This window comes from Dryobates pubescens, chromosome 10 (genome assembly GCF_014839835.1).
Source record: "Dryobates pubescens isolate bDryPub1 chromosome 10, bDryPub1.pri, whole genome shotgun sequence".
NCBI classification, from domain to species: domain Eukaryota; kingdom Metazoa; phylum Chordata; class Aves; order Piciformes; family Picidae; genus Dryobates; species Dryobates pubescens.
Genome location: NC_071621.1, coordinates 7002357 through 7028869, shown reverse-complemented (window position 1 = coordinate 7028869; position 26513 = coordinate 7002357). Strand labels below are relative to the sequence as shown.

The 26513-nt window shown below is 43.3% G+C and overlaps 1 protein-coding gene across 1 annotated transcript; it reads left to right on the top strand.

Moving 5' to 3' along the window:
• RP2 (RP2 activator of ARL3 GTPase) lies at positions 1 to 25987 on the top strand. The gene is made up of 5 exons (XM_054164793.1): positions 1 to 194; positions 16040 to 16705; positions 18214 to 18328; positions 19499 to 19584; positions 23525 to 25987. The coding sequence occupies exons 1-5, from the start codon at positions 60 to 62 to the stop codon at positions 23606 to 23608; spliced, it is 1086 nt and encodes a 361-aa protein (XP_054020768.1). The 5' UTR covers positions 1 to 59; the 3' UTR covers positions 23609 to 25987.
• The last annotated feature ends 526 nt before the right edge of the window (positions 25988 to 26513 follow it).

Below are 26513 nucleotides of genomic sequence, written 5' to 3'. Positions count from 1 at the left end.
GGCGCTGCGCTGGCGCGCGCTCACAGCCTTTCCCCGCGGGCTGGGCGGGCGGCGGCGCCATGGGCTGCTGCTTCTCCCGCCGTAGCAAGCCGGCCCAGGGCGGCCAGCAGCCCGCGGCGGCGGGGGCAGCCGGCCAAGATGCAGCGGCCGGAGGGGAGAAGGCGCCAAAGTACAGCTGGGACCAGCGAGCTAAGGTACTGCTTCAGCAGTTTCCCTCCCGCGGTCGCAGGCAGCCGGTTACCGGGGCTGGGCGGGAGTACCGCTTGTCCTGGGCGGGCAGCGCCTTGCTCTCTTCTGCTGCCTGGGGTGTGTGGGGCTGTGGCCGTGGCAGGCTCCCTACGTCGAGCCGCTGTCGCTTGGCACGGGGGTGGGCGGGGTGTGCGCCCCGTTAAGGAGCTCAGTTACCCCGGCACCAATGTTTCGGTCGGTCCATGCAGTTATTTAAAGTGCGTTTATTTAAAAATCAAGTATTTCGCTTCAGGATTTTACTAGGCTGTCTCAGGCTGCGCAAGCGGAGAAGGCTGCACGGCTGCCGCTTGTGAGAGCGTCAGTCCCCGATCAGACTGCACGTAACCGGTGTCCGCGGTTTCGGGGCGGGCAGGCAGTCCCGGGGGTGCGTGCTTCATCCGAGCAAACCGCCGTCACGGCGATTAGCGGTAGCTGGGTAATTGTCCGTCGGAGCTGAAGTCCTCGCAGCTGGTATTTCAGTGGGATCACGAAGGTCGTGCTTCTGCCCTGACCGTCAGTGATAGGTTTTTTCCTTGCTCAGCTGTTTCGGTTGTTGATGGCTTTTTTGTTTGTTGGTTTGGTTTTGTTGTTTGTTTTGTGTAGGTTGCGATTAAAAAAAAACCCAAACCAACCACCCTAGACTAGCCTATCAGTCCCTGAAGTAACAGATAAATTTTCAGTGCTGTTTCCTGATCTCCTGAAGGCAATCATGAAGTTTCAAGCAGCAAAACAATTAAGTACTAGATTAAAAGAATTTCTTCTCACCCTCATTTCAATTTTCACTTCCTAAATATGTCATGACATAATAGCCCTGCTAGGGCCCCCCTTCTCTCCTTTTGGTGAGGGAAGGAGAAAAAGTGAAGCCATCAACTTAACTGATGTGGTTTCTACAAACAACATCCTCAAACCTTTAGGCTATATTTTACAAGTATAGAAAAGATGATGTGTGAACTTATTTGAATGCTTAGCTTACTTGTTTTTAAACTTCGCCAGGTGCTCGAGGGTGTCCTTTAAGTCTTCCAAGTAGATTAAGACAGGCTCAGATAGAGAAGAGCTAGAGAGCATGCACATGGCCTGAAGGAATCAGTTCCTTGAGGATAAAGATGTTTGATCTGTGTTGGGCTTGTTGCTTTGACTTGCTAGTGGGCTATTTGCAGTGCAGTGTTGAAGTGCAGCCTGTTACTTGTGTGGAGGCTGTTCTCACAGGGAGAAGGCTGCACTGAAACCACATTCTAGAGTAGCAGAACAAATCTTATCTCAGTGCAACAGTACAAAATGAGCATTTGAAATAATATTTAACTTTAAAGCAAATTCGTCAGCTGAAGATGAACTGATACAAGACTTTTTACTCAACCTGCTTTTAAGGTGCTAACTTCTAAGACCTGAAGGAGGAAAGTCAGGACATGGAAGCACTTGATTCAGAGAACAGCCAGCCTTGTTGCTAAGGAAATTACTGTTTTTAAAGTGCTGGAAGTAGGCTCAAGCTAACAGATGAGGCTATTACAGGACCAGCAATCTATCTTTGTGGAGGAAAAAAAAAAAAGCACGTATTGCATATACAACTTCCTCTTTTTCTATAAAAGACTTAAAAACCAGAAGAATTGGTGAGTTTGGGCTGTGCTACTGAACTGCGGAAGCTGTCAAATTAGCTGCTTAATTTTATACTGTACAGCTCAAAAATGGCTGTTTAAGCCTCTTTCTCTTGTACTTTGCAGCCTCATGTTTCATTGGGCGTTTGGGTGTATGCATGGGGAAAGCAGTACTAAGCACTTGGTGTGTTAAACTTGTTGATCCTGGTTTGTACTAAGTGATACTAAGTCCAGTGTTAATGTAGCAATTGTAAATATTATCTCTGAAACGTTATCCCATTGTCTCTTGCTTTCTCATTTCTGATGCATCACATACTTACTCATTTCCCAGTTTGTGTCTGTACAAAGTTAGGCTGAACTCGCAGAATCACAGAAAGGAAGGGTTGGAAGGGATTTCTGGAGATTATCTAGTCCAACCCTCCTGCTGACGCAGGTATACCAAGATCAGGTTGCACAGGAACACAGTTGGAACTCAGGAACTCAGTTGGAAAATGTGTGCTTTTGAGACTCCTTTTTGTTCACCAAGCATGTTGAATTTTATTCTGAACTTAGAAAACCTCAGCTGGTCAACAGATATGCTAGTGGTCATCTGTTGTTCATTTTCTGTTACTCTTAATAATGTGTCAGCTGACTATTTAAATTGGGGATGTGTTTCTACTTTCAGGTTCTCCTGCTTGGTAATGCAGTTCTGATTATATGATGCAGTGCTACAGGCAGGTTTGGCAATTGTCCTCAGTTCTTGTAATTTGTCCTTCTGTCTGTTCTTACAGATAGGCAAGTCTTGCTGTGTGGATGCTCCACCTGTCTTCCTGTAGACTAATGCCATGCTGACACTCATGTAGGCAAAGAAAAGTAGGCACACTCGTATGCATGTTTGTCTGATTAGGGATATGAAGAAAGGTCACTGCTAGCTGATGGCTGTGCTGGGAGAAGCTCTGAAGCTGAGCAGCTTCGCCAGTCCCAACTATTTATTCTGCTTCTAAAGGTCAGCAACAATAGCATAGCCTATTTTAATTAGGATCTGGTGTCAAAAGATGATTAATATTGGTACTATCTACTAGTATAGACCCAGCCAAAGATGATATCCTAGTGTCCATGTAGTTTTTTATAGTATTTCTGATAATGTACCCTGTGGTGGAAAACTCTCAATACAAAATATTATAAGGTACTGATAGTTGAAGTGAAATTAAGGGAAGTTTACCAGTTTGAGGGGACTTTTCTGATTTCTGTATGACCTCATTTTAAGTGAGAACAAAAGTGTTTGAGTTTAAGGCATGCAAAAATTAATCAAATTTAGATTGCATTATAAGTCTACTAAGATCTCTGTAATGCTTGCTGATCCTTGGGCTCAGAGAACTGTGTGAAGATTACTTATGGTGTAGTAGAAGAATCAGAGGATCAGCTTATCTTGTAAACAAGGGGAAAGGATGTGTATTCTGTTTCTTGCTGCTCTGGGATTCTTAGTCCAGGAGAATAAGTAGAGCACAGTTTATTACAGGGTCTGTGTGACAGACCACTGCAGTTTGTTTTTACTGTATCACATCCTGTGGACTTGTTATGTGTCAATGTCCTTGGGCTGCTGTGAGAATACCTTTCTGACCAAGTATGGGAGAGGAACTTGGTGCTCAGCCCTCCTCAGTCATCTTCAGCTAGGTTGCTCCTGGTCTCCCTTTTCCTTTCCTACCTTACTAGCTTTCATGTGACTAGCATCGTTTACATATGTGATCAGAGCAGCAACTACAGCAGTAACAATATGGGTGCATATAGACAGGAACTGAGGTTTTATGTCTTGTGATGGCAGATTCAGCCACATGTTGTGACCTCTGCAGGAGAAGAAGAAACACAAAAAGCTGTATCATCTTTTTTTTTTTGCTCTTGTCTCATGTTTAGAGAAGTAGGATTACATTAATTAGAATCACAATGACATTTTAAGCTTAGAGGGACTTTCCTTCCCAGACAATTTTTCCTTTTAATAGGAACAAGTAAGGTTTTGGTTTCTGTCAGTTGACTTGCAACTTAACTGCTTTAGTTGATAGGAACCATGAAGATATCATTGCATGTCTCAAGCTATGGCTGCATTCAAACAGTTGTGAAAAATGCGAACGTCTAACTTTCTACATAAATCACAGATGGTCTTTTGTTAGTTTACATTTGAGGATTCTGCTAGAATGATCTGAGCGGATGTGGGTATCTTGAAATATCTAGATCTCACTTACATTTGATTTTGGAACATTAAAAAAAAAAAAAAATCACTTTTCCACCCTGTCTAAACAATGAAATTCTTTGTCCCTAAGTGCAGTGCATCTCCCTTATGCTTCCCTGTGCACCAGAAGAACTGCTGCTGTAATTCTCGAAACAGACTGTTAAATGAGAAACAGTCAGCAGGTTCATATTAAACACTATTTCCAGTTAAGTCAGATATAGCTGTGTAATAGCTTCCTTTCTTTTCTCTGATCTGCAGCATTTGGCAATTTGATTTTCTGCTTAGAGAAGTATGAAAATGATTATTTTTGAGTGATCTGGAAGAGAAGGAAGATTACAAAGACTGGAGTGAAATGTGCATTCAGACTGTTGTAGTGGCTACATTTAAAGCTAACGTGCACAGGAGATGCTCTAAGATGAAAGACTGTGTGCTAGTGACTGGAACCTTCACTTACTGTTCTTCATTCCACCTTTTATTCTTGCTTAAGAACCTAGAAGTCTGAGTAACTTCAACAGTCTCTGGAGGATGTTGCAACTCAGTACTTGAGGGCACCAAACCTATGCAAATATGAACATGCAGAATTATCTAGGCCAGGGAATGCACTTTTCTTACTTTTCTCTTAATTCCCCCACTGACAAAAACAGCACTTAAAGCCTCTTAGGTTAGTGTGCCTACCCTATAGCTGCAGTAGTATCAGTGGGTCAGCAGCCACATCTTGTATGTCATCAACTCTGTGTAAGTCCATAGCTGAGTCTGTTGTGATTTAGAGAGATAGGGACTTTTAAAAATTGTTTTATTTTAAGAGAAAACCATATTGTGAGTAGTTTAGAAAGACTTTACAACTTGGCAGGCTAGACCCAGGTAACTAGAAGAGAACCATGATCTATTAAGAACAGCAATACCTTCTCATGTTTGTGGTGGCATGTCATTGCTGACTAAAACTTCCTTCCTGATGGACCTTAAGGCATGTCTTAAGGCATGAGGGACCTCGACAGGCTGGACAGATGGGCAGAATCCAACGGCATGAGATTGAACACATCCAAGTGCCGGGTTCTGCACATTGGCCACAACAACCCCATGCAGAGCTACAGGCTGGGGTCAGAGTGGCTGGAGAGCAGCCAGGCAGAGAGGGAGCTGGGGGTGCTGGTTGACGGTAGACTGAACATGAACCTGCAGTGTGCCCAGGCAGCTAAGAGGGCCAATGGCATCCTGGCCTGCATCAGGAACAGTGTGGCCAGCAGGAGCAGGGAGGTCATTCTGCCCCTGTACACTGCACTGGTTAGGCCACACCTTGAGTACTGTGTCCAGTTCTGGGCCCCTCAGTTTAGGAAGGAGGTTGAGGAGGTTGACTTGCTGGAACGAGTCCAGAGAAGAGCAACAAAGTTGGTGAGGGGTTTGGAACACAAGCCCTATGAGGAGAGGCTGAGGGAGCTGGGGTTGCTTAGCCTGGAGAAAGGAGACTCAGGGGTGACCTTATTACTCTCTACAACTACCTGAAGGGAGGTTGTAGACAGAGGGATGTTGGTCTCTTCTCCCAGGCAGCCAGTACCAGGACAAGAGGACATAGTCTCAGGCTGTGCCAGGGGAGGTTCAGGCTGGATGTTAGGAAAAAGTTCTATACAGAGAGAGTGATTGCCCATTGGAATGGGCTGCCTGGGGAGGTGGTGGGGTCTCCATCACTGGAGGTTTTCAGGAGAAGACTTGATGGGGTGCTTGGTGCCATGGGTTATTTGTTTGGGTGGTGTTGGATTGGTTGATGGATTGGACGTGATGATCTTGAAGGTCTCCTCCAACCTGGTGTATTCTATGTACAAGAGAGTTCAAGAAGCTGTTTGTATCCTTGGTGATTCTAGACATAGTTACCACGAAAAACAGTGAGGCTCTAGTATTGTCAAAGTTGTCTTCCAGATGTGAGCTGTCTAGTCTTGGTGCCAGTAAACTGGGTAGTGGTGAAGAGATTTGTCCTCTGCAGCCTCCACATCTGTCCTCTGACCTTCTTGCAAGACAAGTGCTTGCAGGAAGGAAAACTGCTTAATACACCTTGCACTTGTTTCAGCAGAGCTTCCTAGAATTCAAAGCAACTATGACAAACTTCTGTTTGCCGCCTTGCCTTTCTTTTTTCTTTAAAATACCTGCTCCTTACAACTTGTCCTCCAGTTCTTTGTAACAGACTTATCAATGTCATTGCTGATAACAAAAGATGAGACTCCAAGCTCAAGAGAAATGTATTCCCTTGAAGAAAGATCAAGTAAGGCAGGCAGAAGACCTGCATGGATGAGGAAGGAACTCTTAGTGAAACTCAAAAATAAAAAGGAGGTTTACAATATGTGGAAAAAAGGACTAGTCAATTGGGAGGATTTTAGAGATGCAATAAGGAAGGCAAAGGCCCTCTTGGAATTGTATCTTGCAAGAGAGGTGAAAGAGAACAAGAAGAGTTTTTTCAAACACATCAGTGATAGAAGGAAGAGCAGGCACAAGGTAGGCCCACTACTGAATGATATGGGGGGTATGGTAACTGATGATGCAGAGATGGCAGAGTTGCTGAATGTATTCTTTCCTCAGTCTTTACTCCTAAGATCAGCCCTCAGGAACCTCAGTCTCTAGAAGCAAGGGAGCAGAACTGGAGAGATGTGGACATTGTGCTGGTCAATCAGGGCCGGGTTAGAGATCTCTTATACTATCTGAAGACACAGAGATCCATGGGCCCCAATGGGGTGCATCCACGAGTGCTGAGAGAGTTGGCTGAGACTGTTGCTGAACCTCTCTCCATCATCTTTGAAAAGCCATGGAGAACAGGAGAGGTGCCTGATGACTGGAAGAAAGCAAATGTCATTCCAGTGTTCAAAAAAGGCAAGGAGGAGGACCCGGGCCACTACAGACCAGTCAGCCTCACCTCCATCCCTGGAAAGATGATGAAGCAACTCATCCTGGAGGTCATCTCTAACCACACAGAAGACAAGAAGGTTATAAGGAGTAGCCAACATCAATTTACCAAGGGGAGATCCTGTCTGGCTAATCTGATGGCCTTCTATGAAGCCATGACCAAAACAGGTAGACAAGGGAAGAGCAGTGGATGTCATATACCTTGACTACAGTAAGGCTTTTGATACTTGGAGCCATGGTTCAGTTGTGAGGAGGTGTTAGGTAATAAGTAATAGGTTGGACTTGATGATCTCTGAGGTCTTTTCCAACCTGGTTGATTCTGTGATACTGTCTCGCATAACATCCTCATAGAAAAGCTCAGGAGATGTGGCATAGATGGCTGGTCCATGAGGTGGATTGCAAACTGGCTCGACAGCAGAGCTCAGAGGGTCATCATCAGTGGCACAGAGTCAACTTGGAGGCCTGTGGCCAGTGGTTTTCCCTGGGGATCAGTATTGGGTCCAGTTTTGTTCAACATCTTTATCAACAACATAGATGAGGGGATTGAGAGTACCCTCACAGTATATCACAGTATAACCAAGGTTGGAAGAGACCCCAAGGATCATCAAGTCCAACCTGTCCCAACAGACCTCACAACTAGACCATGGCACCAAGTGCCACGTCCAATCTCCCCTTGAACACCTCCAGGGACGGTGACTCCACCACCTCCCTGGGCAGCACATTCCAATGACGAACGACTCGCTCAGTGAAGAACTTTCTCCTCACCTCGAGTCTAAACCTCCCCTGGCACAGCTTGAGACTGTGTCCCCTTGTTCTGGTGCTGGTTGCCTGGGAGAAGAGACCAACCTCTTCCTGTCTACAACCACCTTTCAGGTAGTTGTAGAGGGCAATGAGGTCACCTCTGATCCTTCTCTTCTCCAGGCTAAACAATCCCAGCTCCCTCAGCCTCTCCTCATAGGGCTTGTGCTCAAGGCCTCTCCCCAGCCTTGTTGCCCTTCTCTGGACACCTTCAAGTGTCTCAATGTCCTTCTTAAACTGAGGGGCCCAGAACTGGACACAGGACTCAAGGTGTGACCTAACCAATGCAGAGTCCAGGGGCACAATGACCTCCCTGCTCCTGCTGGCCACACTATTCCTAATACAGGCCAGGATGCCATTGGCCCTCTTGGCCACCTGGGCACACTGCTGGCTCATGTTTAGGCGGCTGTCAATGAGCACCCCCAGGTCCCTCTCTGTTTGGCAGCAAGTTCAATGATGATACAAAACTGGGGGGGGTTGGCTGACACCTCAGCAGGCTGTGCAGCCATCCAACATGACCTGGACAAGCTGGAGAGCTGGGTGTAGGCAAACCTCATGAAATTTAATAAGGACAAGTGCAGGGTCCTACATCTGGGGAGAAATAACAACATGCACCAGTACAAGTTAGGGTCTGCCCTGATGGAAAGCAGCTCCACGGAGAAAGACCTTGGAGCACTGGTGGACAGCAAGTTCTCCTTGGAACAACAATGTGCCCTTGTCACCAAGAGAGCCAATGGTATCCTGGAATGCATCAAGAAGGGTGTGTCCAGGTCTAGGGAAGTTCTTCTACCTCTTTACTCTGCTCTGGTGGGACCACACCTGCAATACCACAGTTTGAGGCTCCCCAGTTCAAGAAAGAGAGAACTGCTGGAGAGAATCCAATGGAGAGCATGAGGACGGTTAGGGGACTTGAGCATCTCTCCTATTGTGGTATTTTTAGGCTATGCCTTTAAAATTTAGCTGCAGATTTTGATCAGAAAAGTAGAAAATATAAATAAATCACTATTGGGTATAAAAAGGAAAGTGGAAAGGTGATAATAGGGTTGAGTCCTTATAGGTAAGAGTGGAGTGAGGCCAGCAAGAGTGATATCATGGTGGGAATCTTATAGACCACCCAACCAGGATGAAGAGGTGGATGAAATTTTTATAAGCAGTTGAGAAAGGTTTCACAATTGCTTCCCTTTGTTCCCCTGTGAGACTTCAACTTCTCAGATATCTTCTGAAAATACAATACAGCAGGGAGACAGCAGTCCTGGTGGTTCCTGGAATGTGTGGAGGATAACTTCCCCACACAACTGGTGAGGGAGCCAACCAGAGAAGGTGCCCTCCTGGACCTGTTTCTTGTGAACAGGGAAGAACCTGGGAGGAAAGTAAAGGTTGGAGAGCATGTAGGACTCGGCGATCATGAGATGATTGAGTTCTCTACCCTTGGAGAAACAAGGAGAGGGGTTAATAAAACTGCCACCTTGGCCTTCCAGAAGGCAAACTTTGGCCTGTTCAGGAGAGTGATTGACAAAGTCCCTTGGGAGGACACCCTGAAGGATATAGGAGCCCAGGAAGGCTGGGCATACTTCAAGAGGTAAGTCTTAAAGGCTCAGGAGCAGGCTGTCCTTGTGTGCTGAAAAATGAGTCAGCAGGGAAGGTGTCTGGCCTGGCCAAATAGGCACATTTGGCTGGACCTCAAGAGCAAAAGGAGAGTCTATGGCCTTTGGAAGAGGGGACAGGCCTCTCATGAGGACTATAACGATGTAGTGAAGTTATGAAGGGAGAAAATTAGGAGAGCTGAAGCACAGCTAGAGCTCAACCTAGCTACATCCATTAAGGATAATAAAAATGTTTCTATAAATTCATTAACAACATAAGGAGGACTGGGGAAAACCTTCATCCTTTGTTGGATGCAGAGGGAAACATAGTGACTAAGGGTGAAGAGAAGGTTGAGGTACTCAATGCCTACTTTGCCTTAGTCTTTAGCAGTGGATCCAGCAGCTCCCTGGACACCCAGCCACATGAAAGGGAATCAGAATGAGGTCGTCATGATAAATGAGGAAGTGGTCACTGACCTGCTACACCCCGAAGACACACACAAGTCTATGGGGCCAGATGGGCTACACCCAAGGGAGTACACTGGGGGAGTTGGCAGATGTGGTCACCAAGCCACTTTCCATTATTTACCTGAAGTCCTGGCTAGCTGGGGAGGTCCCCATGGACTGGAGAGTAGCAAATATAATGCCCATCTACAAGAAAGGAGGATCTGGGAAACTATAGACCTGTGAGTCTGACCTCAGTACCAGGGAAGGTCATGGAGCAGATAATCTCAAGCACCATTACACAATATATAGAGAACAACCAGGGGATCAGGCCCAGTCAGCATGGGTTTATGAAGGGCAGGTCCTGCCTGATCAACCTGATCTTTTATGACAGGATGACCTGACTGTTGGATGAGGGAAAGGCTGTGGATATTGCCTACCTAGATTTCCACAAAGCCTTTGACACTATTTCACACAGAATTCTTGTGGACAAACTGGCTGCTCTTGGCTTGGATGAGCACAGGCTTTGCTGGATAAAGCCCTAGCTGGGCAAACAGGCCCAAAGAGTGGTGGTCAATGGAATTAAATCCAGCTGGCAGCCAGCCACAAGTGGTGCTCCTCAGGACTCAGTGTTGGGACCACTTCTGTTTAGCATCTTTATTGATGACTTTGATGAAGACATAGAGTGTGTTATCAGTAAGCTTGCAGATGACACCAAGTTGGGTGGGAGTGTTGATCTTCATGAGGGTAGGGAGGCTCTACAAAGAGTCATGGGTAGATTGAATTGATGGCCAATGTTAACAGGATGAGCTTCAACAAAGCCGAATGCCAGGTCCTGCACTTGGGTCACAGCAACCCCAAGCAACACACAGGCTCGGGGAAGTGTGGCTGGAAAGCTGACAGAAAGGGACCTGTGGGTTCTAATCAACAAGCAACTGAATATGAGCAAGCAGTGTGCCCAGGTGGCCAAGAAAGCAAATGGCATCCTGGCTTGTATCAGAAATACTGTGTCCAGTAGGAGTAGGGAGGTGATTGTCCCCTTGTACTGAGCTCTGATGAGGCCACGTCTTTAGTATTGTGTCCAGTTTTGGGCACCTCAATACAGGAGAGATGTGGAGGTGCTGGAGCGAATGCAGAGGCAGGCAATGAAGCTGCTGAAGGGCCTGGAGAATAAGTCTTACAAAGAGTGACTGAAGGAGCTGGGGCTGTTTAGTTTTAAAAAGAGGAGGCTGAGGGAGACCTCATTGCTCTTTACAACTACCTGAAAGGAGGTTGTAGAGAGGCTGGTGCTGGTCTCTTCTCACAGGTGGGTAGTGATAGAACAAGAAGGAATGGCCTAAAGCTGTATCTGGGTAGGTTTAGACTGGACATTAGGAAACAAATTTTCACAGAGTGGTTAGGCATTAGAATGGGCTGCTCAGGGAGGTGGTTGAGTCACCAACACTGGATGTGTTTAAAGGTCATTTGGATGTGCTTGGGGATATGGTTTAGGGGTAAACTTTGCAGAGTAGCGTTATTGGTTGGACTTGGTGATCCTGAGGGTCTTTTCCAACCTGAGTGTTTCTGTGATTCTGTGATCTACTCCAAAAAGTCTTAAAATTCAGTTGAAAGCATTAGAAGTTGCCTCTATAAATACTGCCATCATTTGGACTTATACCAACCTGTGGGGGAAAAAATGTTTAAAATTATATGAAGGGATGGAGAATAAGGCATTTGTCTGGGTGGGACAAGTGGAAGCTTTATCTAAATGCAAAGAATAAATAGACAAGTTATCAAACAGTTCTTTTTTGCTGACCTGCCATATGCTTAAGATTTTACAGCAAAATTTGTACCAGATGACTGAGCAGAGAAATCTATATAAACGTGGTCATGGTTATAGGAGGCTGCAGATGTTTCTTTCTCCTACTGATTCTGGTTTTCCTAGCCTGCTTTTTTTGTTGCTTTGCCAAGCCAGACCTTAAGAAACTGACCATCATGGGAAGGAAGGTGGACACAGTGATTTAGTGTTAACCTGTTGATAGCTGCAGGCTTCAGAGATGGTGAGCATGAAACTCCATGATGAGCATATGAACAGGTGTTGGATGGGTCCTCAAAATTATCGTTCTGGCTTCATGCATCTTTCTCTGGCATATTTCTTTTATCCAGGGAAGTGAAACATTCAGATCTGTTACAGTCTTGGATTACCCAGTCCTCATGGGGGCAATAACCTAGTAGTAGAAGAGAGTATTATATCTGTTTAGTTCTGTCCCTCCAGCCTGTATGGCAGTGTTAGTCAGCTCTTTAAAAGGAAGATTCCAAAGCTAAATTAAAGGAAATTGGCAAACTTCCTAGTGTGGTGAACAAACTGAGAAGTAAGTTGTGTCAGCATCAGGGAAATAAAACTGAGCTCCTGAATCTGGTAGTAAGCTGACTCTTTCATTATTAAACTCTACTACTTTCTCAAGCACTTTCATTTGAAGTTGTAGGTTGTGGGTTAGCTGACTAACCAGTGCTTTTCACCTAGGCCTACATAAAATTGCAAGGTGATGTTGTTTCACACATCTCAGTGAAGGCTGCCATGTAGAATGAGCTGCCTCAGAGGCTTTTTACAACAGAGCAGTTTAGGAGGATGTGCTTAGGTGCCAACTTTCAAAACCGCTGTAAATTCTGGATACTCTGATCTACTTCTTAAGAGAAGTAATTGTTCCTCCATACCCTCTTTTGAAGGCAGTAAGCCTGTCTCCCAAGGTTATTAAAAAAAACCTCAAAGCACAAATTTATATAAAAATGTTCTAGGAGATGGCTGGGGAGGATGTGTCCAAAAGCATTTTTGATACTTGTATTCTCATGTATGAGAGAATAGAAATCTAAATACCCTATATATCAAATATGTAACATTACATGAGACTCAAGACTTCAGATGGTTTGAATCCTGATCACGCTGCGTGACTGAGTCTCCATGCTGTGTCTCTTACCACTTGAGCCTCCCAGTTGTATTTGTCACTCTTCCAGCTAACTTTCTTGGATAAGTGCTAGTGGTATTAAATATGATTGAGAGGAGATTTCTAGGAAGCCGTCTCAACTTGCATTTTATTTGGAAGACTCATTGGTTGCAAACCTCTTTGGAATGGGCTGCCCAGGGAGGTGGTGGAGTCACCATCATTGGAGGTGTTCAGGAGGAGACTTGATAGGGTGCTTGGTTGCATGGTTTAGTTGATTAGGTGGTGTTGGATAATAGGTTGGACGTGATGATCTTGAAGGTCTCTTCCAACCTGGTTTATTCTGTTCTCTATTCCTGTTGGGATGGTGGGCAGATAGATATTCTGTATATAAAGGAGTCCATTTTATCAGTTGGTAGAGACTTTTAGCTTCCATTAGGTGTTCTGGACAAAAGCTACTTAGGCTTATCTGGTTTAGTGGATGTATAGCATTAGCCCATCCTGGTTTATGCCTTTTCCTGGTCTCTAAATCTCATGTGAAATATTGGGGAAGAGGTTCTCACAAACTGGGCTATATAGAATGAGTTGTAATACAGTTTCTGATCATGGTGCATCAAAGTTTAGGGCCATCAGGCTGATAATCAAATATCAGGTTTGTGAAGTGATCTCATGTTAGACTAATTTAGATACTTGAATACTTCTAAGTGTTATTTTAATAAGCTTTCACAAGAGGGCAGAGTAGAATTTGCTCTGGGAATTGTAGCTGTCTTGAGACTTATCTGGAAATGAGACAGCTCAGATTCCTTCGGTTTTACGACAGCACAGGCTATATTAGTCATGCTGCCCACCTGTATTGCATACCATCCTGGGTGCTGTGTCGCTGCTCCTTCAGTGGAGAGTCCAGGAGAAGCCACAGGTTTCTTTCAAGCGTCCCTCCCTGGTGAAGTGTGGATGGGGAGAGGTCTGTAAACATACACCCTGCACCACCACTGCCAATGCTTGCTTCTTGGTCATAGCTAAAACAATCACATAGCTACTGTTAGCACAAAAACATTGTAGTTGTTAGCACAAGATAACCCTGGGATGCAGATAAGCAAGCTCTTTAGAGGTTGCAGGCATCATAAAGGAGATACTGCTTGAAAGCCTCAAGGTTTCCTTGCAACGTGTTGGGGCGTGGTAAATACCATGAGGAAAAGTACTTGGAAAAAGAAATACTGTGTATCTCAAGCTTTATGGATTTTTAAGTATGTTGGCCAATTCATTTATTACAGTTGTTACAATAACACCTGGGACCATCATCCTTACTGAAACAGCTTAAAGTTCACAGAGCACTTCCCACCGCTCCCGTTCTTTATTAGAGGACAAAACTTATTTTTTCCCTGGAGCGTGTCAGGAGTGTAGTTTGAATTCTTTTTTGTACCTCAATACTGTGCCTTCTGGCAGTTCATCAAAACAAACAACAACAAGCTGCTTTCGATCTTTATTCACTCCTTGATGAGTTTTCTGGCAGTGTATCCTGTACAATTCCTTGCTAGGCCAGGTCTGTTGACATTTAGCATTATCATGTTCTCCGTGTAAAAAGAAGGGCAAGAAGAACCTCCACTCCTTACTGGACCTGGAGGGGAACATGGTGACCAAAGATGAGGAAAAGGCTGAGGTCCTGAACGCCTTCTTTGCCTCAATGTTTAACAGCAAGGTAGGAGTCCAGGATGAGTGGCCTCCTGAGCTGGGTAATAGGGTCGGGGAGCAGTGTAATGCCCCAGAAATCCATGAGGAATTAGTCCGGGACCTGCTGAGCCACTTGGACACCCATAAGTCCGTGGGACCGGATGGGATCCATCCTAGGGTGCTGAGAGAGCTGGCAGATGAGCTGGCCAAGCCGCTCTCCATCATTTTCCTCCAGTCCTGGCTCACTGGAGAGGTCCCAGGTGACTGGAAACTGGCCAATGTGGTCCCCATCCACAAGAAGGGACGGATGGAGGAACCTGGAAACTACAGACCAGTCAGCCTGACCTCAGTGCCAGGGAAAGTGATGGAGCAGATTATCCTGGCGGCAATAACTGCGCACCTGAAGGATGGCCAAGGGCTCGGGTCCAGCCAACATGGATTTAGGAAGGGCAGGTCCTGCCTCTCCAACCTGATCTCCTTCTATGATCAGGTGACCCGTCTGGTGGATGTGGGGAGGCCTGTGGATGTAGTCTATCTGGACTTCAGCAAGGCCTTTGACACCGTCCCCCACAGTAAACTGCTGGCTAAGCTGTCAGCTCGTGGTTTGGACCACAACACTCTGTGCTGGGTTAGGAACTGGCTGGAGGGCCGAGCCCAGAGAGTGGTGGTGAATGGTGCCACATCCGGCTGGCGGCCAGTCACCAGTGGCATCCCCCAGGGATCAGTGCTGGGCCCCATCCTCTTTAACATCTTCATTGATGATCTGGATGAGGGGGTTGAGTCAGTCATCAGCAAGTTTGCAGATGACACCAAGTTGGGAACAGATGTTAGTCAGTTAGAGGCTAGAAAGGCTCTGCAGAGGGACCTTGACCGACTGGACAGATGGGCAGAGTCCAATGGGATGGCATTTAATAAGTCCAAGTGCCAGGTGCTGCACTTTGGCCACGGCAACCCCATGCAGAGCTACAGGCTGGGGTCAGAGTGGCTGGAGAGCTGCCAAACGGAGAGGGACCTGGGGGTGCTGATTGACACCCGCCTAAACATGAGCCAGCAGTGTGCCCAGGTGGCCAAGAAGGCCAATGGCATCCTGGCCTGTATTAGGAATAGTGTGGCCAGCAGGAGCAGGGAGGTCATTGTGCCCCTGTACTCTGCATTGGTTAGGCCACACCTTGAGTCCTGTGTCCAGTTCTGGGCCCCTCAGTTTAGGAAGGACATCGAGACACTTGAACGTGTCCAGAGAAGGGCAACAAGGCTGGGGAGAGGCCTTGAGCACAAGCCCTATGAGGAGAGGCTGAGGGAGCTGGGATTGTTTAGCCTGGAGAAGAGAAGGATCAGAGGCGACCTCATTGCCCTCTACAACTACCTGAAGGGTGGTTGTAGCCAGGTGGGGGTTGGTCTCTTCTCCCAGGCAACCAGCACCAGAACAAGGGGACACAGTCTCAAGTTGTGTCAGGGGAGGTTTAGACTCGAGGTGAGGAAAAAGTTCTTCACTGAGCGAGTCATTCGTCATTGGAATGGGCTGCCCAGGGAGGTGGTGGAGTCGCTGTCCCTGGAGGTGTTCAAGGGGAGATTGGACGTGGCACTTGGTGCTATGATCTAGTTGTGAGGTCTGTTGGAACAGGTTGGACTTGATGATCCTTGGGGTCTCTTCCAACCTTAGTTACTGTGATACTGTGTATGAAGACTTTCATGTTCTGATCTTTTCTTTTTTCCTTCCTCTGCCAGATTGACCCCAAAGATTATACCTTTTCTGGACTTAAAGATGAAACTGTGGGTCGACTGCCTGGAAAAGTAGCAGGGCAACAGTTTGTCATTCAGGACTGCGAGAACTGTAGTATCTACATATTTGACCATTCTGCTACAATCACTATTGATGACTGCGTAAACTGCCAGATCTTTTTAGGACCAGTAAAAGGCAGTGTGTTTTTCCGTGACTGCAAAGACTGTAAATGCATAGTGGCCTGCCAACAGTTTCGTACACGGGACTGCAGGAAGTTGGAAGTATTCTTGTGCTGTGCCACCCAGCCCATTATAGAGTCCTCCACAGGTATGAAATTTGGATGTTTCCAGTACTATTACCCTGAGCTTGCTTTACAGTTCAAAGACGCTGGACTGAGTATCTTCAATAACACATGGAGCAACATCCATGACTTTACCCCTGTGTCAGGAAATAATAATTGGGACCTTTTGCCTGAGAATGCTGTAGTCCAAGATTATGTTCCTCTTCCCAGCTCTGAGGAGCTGAAAGCTGTCAGAATTTCTACTGATGCTGCAAAGAGCATAATACCAGTGACTCGAGGGCGGAGAGAGAAGAGCAGCGATGAATTGTGTTTGGCCGTGTTCTTTGCTGGTGATTACACAATTGCAAATGCCAGGAAGTTAATTGATGAGGTAAGCAACCTTTGTCTGCCTTCAGCTTTTTTGAATGTCTGATTAAACTTTCTTCTGAATAGCCTTTGGTGCTCTCTGAAGAGAAAATGCAGAATTTCTGCTTGTCTACTAGCCACAGTTATCAACTGCACTGTTTAAAACCTTGAGGTGAGGTATGAGACTGGAGCTTACCTGACCAGACAGCTGTTTTACAGATGACATCCTGTGACTGGCACATCTATCCTCAAATAGTTCCAGTGTATTTCTCTACCATGGTGCACCAAACCCATGTGATGAAACAACTGTGTAGTTCATTTGATGAACTTGGCCCAATGTAGAGGGACTGGCAATGCTTGGGAAAAGGATATAGCCAATTAACTTCTTAGCTGTGACTTTTGTGGCAATAAGCTAACACAACAGTCTGTCTTGAATGTTTTTCAATACTAACAGGGACTATAGTATATATTTTGGATGGCATCCCTCCTGCCACTCAGTACTGGACTTTTTTTCTGGAAGCGGCAGTGAGTGTTTGTCAAGGCTGGTTAACTGTCTTTGATTATTTAAATAGCTGATACTGGTGCTGGGGGTGGCTGACTGCTATTGTCACCCTGAAGTGCTTGAGATAACAGAGACAGTAACCATGAGCTACAGCTTCTGAGAGATCTGTAAAATCTGGTGATCACAGTGTTGTATAGTCAACACTACAACTTATGGATGTCTTTCCCTTGGTTTTATAACTGCTAGGAAAGAAGTGTTTCCCTGCCCCCTCCCAGCACAGCTGGATTTTTGTGGAACTATGTTACTAACATCTACTTGAGTGAAGGGAGGTAATGACATCTATGGGTTGTTTTTTCTCTGAAGAAGGAATAGCTACGGTGAAGAGGATAATAGATGTGGTCTCCAGTGTTAGTAGTTCTTTAGCAATTAGAGTTAAGAAGATGATAAAAACCAGTTAGTGAGATTCTGTGGAAACCTTTGTGCTCTACAGATGAATGAATGCTTAGGAAGTGCAAATACAGTTGCTGCTTCTCTACATGCTTTCAGTTTGGGGTTAGATTTGAAGTAAAAGGTTGTGCATGTTCAAAAGCTTGTAACTATTTTTCCAAAATGGAAAACTCACAGTGAATAGATGAGTTGGAATTAATGCTTGACTGAAGTATTGTAGACTAATGAGAACTAACTGCTTGTCTCCAGATGCTGAATGTTTCTAACTCCCATTTGTTTCAGCTTGTGAGGGATTGTGGTGAAAAAACCCACAACCCTGGGCCATAATATAAACCAGAAAAACACATTCACATTTTACTTCTCTAGGTACATGAGGGCAGAGGATAAAATCTGAATGAATGGAATGAAAATAAACAGAATTGTAGAAAAAGCAAATGGTCTTTGAAAAGAATAAAAAAGTCCTTTTATGCTGTGTCTTCACATGTATGGGGGGAAATGGGTCTATTCCAGTGTAACCTGGATACTTGAGCTGAACTCTTCTGCCTTAGAAACATTTTTAAGATGAATTCTCTCTCTGTTAACAGATGACTGGTAAAGGCTTTCAGCTGGTGCAAACTAAAGAAGTCTTAATGAAGGCAGAGGATGCTCACAGAGTTTTTAAGCAGTGTGCATTAGAATGGATTCCGTTGCTTGAAAAAGGTGAGTTTGTGGTATTTTCTTTCTTTTCTTGGTATAGAAATTAATCTGTCATTAGAGAGTTCTGGAGAAGAAAGAGGAATGAAGGGGAAATGTGTGTTTCAGGAGCATAGTGTAAAGTCAGTTGAGATGAGTTTGAAGCCTCACAGAGGTTTTCAAAACCAGCCAAAACTCCTGAGGGCATCAGAAATGCGCTGTTCCATGGGTGCTTTGTGGCTCTGCCTCCCCTCTAGTGGCCCAGCCATATAGCTTGGGAGCAGTAGCATATGCAGCTCTGTCTGAAGTGATCAAAAGAAACTTATGCTTTGAGACTGTTTCTATCTTACCACCCTTGATGATCAACTACCTAGATGTTCAGTGTTTCTGCATACATACCTAAGCAAGTCAGCAGAGATGAGTATAAAGCAGGCAAGTATTAAAGTCCTGTTTATAACTGGTGTACTGTCAGAGTATTTCAAAAGCCTTTTTATTGATCTGTGATTGGTTGTGGTCTCTTCCTGCAGCACTACTGACATCTTGCCATCTGTTATATGTTATAGCTCAATACACACTCCCAAACTGAGTAGCAATATTTAGTTGTTTTGCAATAATGCTAAGAGGCCTGTCATACTCATTGCAAGAATAGGACCAAAGTTACTGTACTTATCAGATGACAGGCTACTTTAAGGCCTGTTTTGCACCTGTGTGGGAAGAAATAAAGCATTCAGAATGAAACCAGAGAAAGGGGATGTGCAAATAGTGGGTGAGGACAAGTCTAAAAATCAGGCAGTTTGCTATCTTGGGACTGAAGCAAAAATGCCTGAATGACTCAGTCCTACTCCAGATGTCTGCAAAATGGCTCACTATCTGAGCAGTTTAGTCTGACTCACTTCCACGATGCCCTGCGCTCCATAGCGTTTTTATGCCATTGCTGCCTTTCAAGAAGTAAAAATGGAAACCTGCCAGATTCTCTACAAAAATGAGCATGGTCTTACAGATATTTTCTTCTCTGATAACACTGTACTTTGAAGCTATAGTTGAGTGTTTTTAATTTGTTATCCTCTATTATGTTTGCTCAAGAAAAAAACATAAAATGCTTCTTGCAAGCTTCTCAATTCCCTGTGGTTTGAGAATTACACTGTTTCAATGCCAGGCTTGAAAGTAGTATTGATTCTAGATGAAATTATCTTCTAGGTCCAGTGGTTGCTTTGGAGTTCAATGGAGATGGCGCTGTGGAAGGATGTCGAAGCACTGTAAATGATGTTTTTAGTGGGACCAAGGTAAGCTGGTATATAGCTTTATTGGTAGCAAATGTTACAGAACATGTGGGATACTTCATGGTCAAGCTGTAGCATTGACATAATGCACAGTCTTTTTAGGTTTGTGTGTAGTAAAATCTGAATATCCTGTTCTTTGTTTGGGGCTTTTTTTTTTTTAACTCAAAACTCAAGTTTCTTGTTGGAGACTAGAAAAATGGCCTTGGAAAAAAGAGCACTCTGTTCCCATATGAATTGAAGAACAGAAGATTTTCACTTAAAACTGTTGCTTCACATAATTGATGAAACAACCTCTATAAATAACAGTAAGGAAAAGTTGTGCTCCAAGTCTTATACTGAACTCTGCTTTGTGATGTCCTAGTCTGCTAAATCCTGACACAGATAATGATTGTAAATTTTTTCAAGGTTTACTTTTGCTGTGTAGGATATTGCAGAATGCCTTCCTCCAAAGGCATTTTTTTCTTTTTAATTCTGTCAGCTTGCTTTACTCTATCTTCTTTATACCACACCCCTTTGCTTTCTGTCCCCATTTCTCTGAATTCCAAAAGTTTTAAGAAAGTCTCTGGAAACAATTAGAGCACTCCTGAAAACAGAAAGTGACGAACCCTTTCAGAGCCACAGAATGGTAGGGGTTGGAAGGGACCTCCATAATCTAGTCCAACCAATTCCCCTGCTAAAGCAGGTTTGCCTAGATCAGGTTGCCCAGGCACACATCCAGGCTGTTTTTGAAAGCCTCCCGAGAAGGAGACTCCATAGCCTCTCTGAGCAGCCTGTTAGTGCTCAGTTAGTTACTCTCAAAGCAAAGTTGTTTTTCCTTGAGTTTAAGTGAAACCTACTGTCCTTTGCTTTGAGGCAGCTATTCAAAGAAGACTAGAATGTCTTTCAGACATAGTGTTGATACAGCCTCTTGCTGTCTTTCAGTTCCTGTTGAGTTACTCAGAACTAGATTGCCCAGTTTCTGGAAAACAGTTGTCTTGTAATAAGTCACCTCAAATGCAGCTAATTTGCATATGCAACTTTTTCTCGTGGCTGCTGTTGCATTGACAAAAACCTGATGTGTGCCTGGCCTTAATTTGGCTCTCTGAGTCTGAAGAATACTAGAACTACAGTCTGGGTAGTGCTATGGTGTTACTGATCCTTTTTTTGACCTAGAAGTCATCACTTAAATTTTACTATAAGAATGGCCCCTTCAAGCAAGAGCTTGCAGTGTTGTTTTCCTCTGTGCAGTTAAGACTACTTTTATTTTATTTTATATTGAACAAAGCTGATACTAGAGATGTAATTCACTATTTCTTGTAGTTTTTTCTCTAATCAAAGACTGAAGTGATATTAGAACAAATAAAACTTTCCATGTTCTTCACTAAAATGACTGGTGTCTATTGTTATAACAAGATGAGTATCCTGATCTGGGATGCATCCTGAAACTTCACTGTGTACTTTATGCTGTGAAATAAGCATTGTTCTTGGAGGTGGTCTTAGTGTTTGAGTTTAGTACCAAGTGTGAAGTTACTTGCTGCATCTGGATTTGAAATTTCTGACTACAGATCATAGGATTGATAGTAAAATATGCCTCACTTTTTAATTCAGTGCAACAAGTAATGAATAAGCAGAACTTTGGGCTTCCTGAGAAGTATATGGCTTTATTTAGATAAGATGTAATTCCAAAGCTTTCGGTAAACACTGAATTTGTGTGTGGAAAACTGAATGGAAAACTGAGTATTGTGACTATACCATTTTTAGTAAAAGGTATTTCTTTCCTGGGACATGATTTAGAAGCAATTCAGGACTAGCAAACTTCTTCAGACTTAATACTTCCCGAAGATTGAAGAATGCTCTGTGAAGTAGATTCACCTCATTATTGGCTGCCCTTATCGTGTTTGAGAGTCGTTGCAGTGATCAGAATGAATTACAAATGTCCTTGATCAAGAAACAATGACAAAAGCTCTTAGGAAGATGTGTATCCTGGAAAAGTTTTCAGGAGATGAATCTGCTTTTAAGCAGATGGCTACATTTGTATTTGTAAATGACAGTTAAAAATTACCAAGTACTGTGTTCAGCTCTGGGTCCCTGATATAAGAACCTGGACCTACTGGAGCAAGTTTAGAGGGCTGCAAACATGCTAAGGGGCTGGAACACCTCTTTTATGAGGACAGGCTGAGAGTGTTTGGCTTGTTAAGCCTGGAGGAGAGAGCCCTGGAGAGACCTTATAGCAGCCTTCTGGTACATAAAGGGGGCTTATGGAGAAGATGGGGAAGAACTCTATGAGGGAGTGTAGTGATAGGATAAGGGGTAACAATTTAAAACTGAAAGAGGGTAAATTAATATTAGATATGGGGAAGAAATTCTTTACTGTGAGGGTGGTGGGGCTTTGGAACAAGTTGCCCAGAGAGGTGGTAGAAGTCCCACCCCTGGAAACATTCAAGGTCAGGTTGGATGGATCTGTGAGTAATCTGGTCCAGTGGAAGGTGCCCCTACCCTTGGCTCTGGGGTTGGAACTAGATGACCATTGGAGATCCCTTCCAACACAAACCATTCTGTGATTAAATTAATCTGCTAATAATGTTAATTTCACCAGGTTCTTGTTTCTGAAATAAATCTGATAAACAACTCTAGATACTCTAAGGGTAGAAAAGTTCTTCAGCAGTAGCATCACCAGAGGTTTTTGAGCTGTTTGATAGAACAATATGTTGCCAGGAGAGCTCTGTGCTATGCTTTTAAGCAGACCTCTTTTTGTGTGGACTAAATAAATCTGCACTCTTTACCTCTAACATTCTTTCTGGTGTGACCTTCTGCACTTATTGGGTGTGTTTTCAAGTATTGTTCCTCTGTTTCATCACTTATGCATGAAATATTCTGCAAAATGTAAATTGTAATATCCTAGTAGGGAAGGACACTGAAAGAAGGTATTCAATTGTTGTGACCATAATGCCAATTGCTGTTAGGCAACTGCCAAATGAGTAGGTGTTCTCAAGTCCCTTCAAACAGAAGCCTACTATGTGTTCAAGCAAGTGTCTAGAAAACTACTTTCTTTGTGATAACATTTTAAATGAGAAATTTACTGAGCAACAGAATATTTCTCTTAAAACATAGTTTTAGCAAACCCATTCAAGGAACTGTCATAGTTTACATTCATGTGGCATAGTAAGGGGAAGCAGAATAGTGGTGATTGTAGGAGCATAGTCATCTGGAATAGCCTATTCCTATGTTCCCATTGCACTTCAGAATAGCTCTGTTGGCTGTGACAACACTGTTTAGTGATTTCCTCTTGAAGTATAGAAAATGTAAGATAGCAAGAATGCAGTTTTAGTTTTTGTTGGAGGCTGTCACTTGCATGTTGAGACTGATGAACAGCCACAATGCTGTCTGTTACTCTGAGTTGTTTGGGCCTTGCCTAAGGCATTTTAGGTTGATTTGATGAAAGCTTTCAAAGATGACTGTCCTACAGCTTGACTTTCACATATGTTGATCACTTTTGCAAAATGCAAATGTAATTGAAGTTACATAAAAAAGCAACAAAGTGTTTTGAGGGCACTATAGTGCAAGGGAGTCTTTCTTTACAAACTCTGCCTTTCTGTTAAATCTGAGGTTTGTGTGTGTTGGTTTTTCCCCCCTTTCCTGGACAGAGATTGCCTTTATCAAGAAAAATACTTTAAAATAGACACTAGCTGAAGCTGTGATTCCTGAATAATTTTATTCCCAACACTTTGATTCCAATCGATGGAAGGCTAGGGTTAGTGCAGCTAGCATGCCTACTAGGAACAGATGATGGTAACAAAGGGTGAATCAGGACTGAGAGAATTCTAAGACTTCTCTGCCATACAGTGGAAACCAACAGGGTTGTGCCTCATGAAATAAAAGTAACCATTACTGTCTCTGAATGAACAAAGACTACTTTAACTTCTTCATTAGTAATGCATAACTGTTTCCTTGTTTGATAAAACAGGTTTTTGTATCGGAGAGCAAGGCAACAGCGTCTCAAGATGTAGACAATTTCTACAATTTTGCTGACATGCAGATGGGGATGTGAAGTTTAACATCATGTGTGGTTTGTCTTGGCACCTGGATGTCACTTGGCTTGAATTTGGCAATAGTATCTGAGAATTTTTTTTCTTTCATTTGGTTTTGTATTTCTTTTATAAAGCTATTTGTGGTTTTAATACCATATTACCTGAACTGGAGTAAATGGCATAGTTCCCCCTATGTATTATTTGAAACATGTATTTCAAGTCCAGTGACAGTGGAGGTTTTCTACTAACTTTTAACCATGATTTCTAAATGTCTATTGGCAGTTGAATATTCCTTGTCAACATGTAATGGTAATCATTTGAAAAGTGCAATGCTGATTTAAATTTGATGCAATAGCAAATGTTCTCTTGAGCTCAGACACATTTATGTGAAACTCACTGTTCAAAACTTTCCCATGTGCATATCTGTCTTCACTGAGGGCCAGGGAGAAAGTGGTAGTCGTTGACTTTTTATGAAGGTCTAGCCTGAAATGAGTTCTTTAGAGTATGCTTTCAGAAGTGCTGTGTGACTTAACAGATGTACATCTAGCTTGTTCTGCTTCAGCACCTTTTTTGAACAAAATAGTTTGCAGCAGCACTTATGCTGAGACTTTTCATAACAGCGTTCTGGTAAATGAGCACTCACCAGGCTCGTCTGCTTTAAGGTGAATTCTGGTTAGGAGTGCTCTGCCGAAGATGCTCTAAGGTCCACTCAGAGTCTCTGGTGATACAGATGCCTGTGGTATTCCCAAATTGTATATGGGATATACATGATGTTCCCTTGGACCTGCATCAATAAGCTTCTGGCACCATTGTTTGCTAGAACAGTCATACAGCAAACAGGAGTCAGATAAAGGCATTAAAAAAAATTTTACTAGACCCTAGGAGAAGGCTTTTAGACTCAGTAGCAGTACTGAAAGTTTGGTTGTGAAGTACTATACACTGTTAAAGAGTTTGTTTTGCATTAATTCTGAAAATGAAATGAAGTGCTACTAGCATTTTGGGAGATGCTTTTGAATAGTGGTAAGGATGCTTATTGCTATACAGTGCATATTAGAAGGCAAATCTACATGGATATTAAGTACTTCATTGATGGAAAGATTTTTTTTGTGTATTGAATCTTTACTGCTTTTTCTACATGAACTTGTGTCCAGGTTACAAGCCTTCTGTAATGATCACAAACAGATCATGCACGCAGATGCACAAAATTAAAGTTCTTAATTAAAATGGTGGGTTTGCAGTTTATATATCCTTAACAATCCATTGAATGCACTGGGACTGTGTTGAGGTGCTAAAACAATTTCCTCACTGTGGTCATTTGTCAGAAGGGAAGACCTTGTGCATCTTAACTGAAAATGAGTCTCGACTCATCAGTTTCTTAGCTCTGGAGCTCCGAAAGAGGGTGGCTAAAAGCACATCTCTCTAATTTTTTAGAATTAGCACATGAAAGAATCTTTTCTCCTGAAATTCATAATTTTGTCATGTCCAGGAGATGTTCTGAGCTGTCATTTTGTTCCTACCAGACAAATGCTTGCCCTTAGTTTAAGCTGCAAGTTGTGAGTATCTCCTGAAGTCACTAAGCCATTGGTGTAGTAAAGGTTAGAAAAATGCGACTTCCATGAAATGTTTTTATTTGACAAAGTGAAATAAAATCAAACTGCCACCAGAATCTGGCTGGCGGTGGAAATTATCACTTATTTGCACTTAGGCAGCCAGGACTTTTTATATGTGTGAGGAAAGCCAGTGGAAACAGCTAAAAATCTGAGATCATCTCCAAAGTACAAGCGCAGCTCACAAACATTTGCAAGAATTATTGTAGACACGTACAGTAAAAGTACACTTTTGATATGGGCAGTACTTCAAAACTGTGTAATGCACTTCAGAGCAGCCATTGTGTAGTTTATCTAAGCAGTGCATATATTGGACCATCTTGGTCTCTAAACTTTTATATATATTTCCAAACTTACGTGCTGATACGATTCTATGTATGTTTATAGTTTATTTTTGTATCATCAACTCATTCTGGAAACAAAGTGCTACTTTTGTGACTACTCTTGCTGGAGGGCAGGATGATTAACTGAAAATTAATCTAGGCTTGAAATAGTGGGGAAATTTTTCTACATGCTAGGGAAGAGCAGTGTGTTGCTTTTCCCTTCTGCTTACCAACACTGAGTTTTTAATTCAAAAAATCCTAAACAATGAAGGACTTTTTCAATCCAATTGTCTTTTGACTTCAATTTCTTGCTAGTAGGTGTTAAGAATACTTCTAGCCTAATCATCAGGTTTTGTATGTGTTACAGAATGGTACATGCTTCGTGTAGTCTTTGTATGTTTGTTGTATAGCTTTTTATGTAATTTGTATTGCACTGTGAATGTGATTCATAATAAACACTGAAAATCTAAACTCTGGATTCTGGAAGACTTCTTAAGATTATAAAATTGTGGGAAACGTGATTGCATTTTATATTGAGTATGAAACCTGAATTTTGTGTTTAAATAGGGATCTTAAATAATTGAAAAGAAGCTTTAACTCTGCAGTCATCCGTCCTCAAGAGGAGAATTTTTGACAGCAGGAATTTTTTTCTCCAGAGTCCTTACAGATGATTAATCTTACTCTGCAGTTTTTCCAGTAAAAGATGGAAGAAGGTATTCATATGTCAAGCTACAGAGATTTCTGGATGGGTATTGTTGAAGTACTTCTCCCTGACTTTTGTGTTCATGTGGTTGTTTTCAGGGTTTTTTTTTGTTTTGTTGTGGTTTTGGGGTGGGTTTTTTGTTTGTTTTGGGTGGTTGGTTTTGTTGTGTTTTGTTGTCTTTTGGGGTGTTTTTTGGGGGGGAGGGAGGGGATGCTGTTGGGATATTTTTCTAATTTGTAGAAGTTTTGTGCTTTTTAACTATGCTCACCACCTCGGGTATTAGATGCACGCT

Coding starts and splice junctions, on each gene's coding strand:
- RP2 (XM_054164793.1), top strand. CDS start 60: ATGGGCTGCTGCTTCTCCCGCCGTAGCAAGCCGGCCCAGGGCGGCCAG. Junction 16,706..18,213: donor CCAGGAAGTTAATTGATGAG/GTAAGCAACCTT, acceptor CTCTGTTAACAG/ATGACTGGTAAAGGCTTTCA. Junction 18,329..19,498: donor GATTCCGTTGCTTGAAAAAG/GTGAGTTTGTGG, acceptor ATTATCTTCTAG/GTCCAGTGGTTGCTTTGGAG.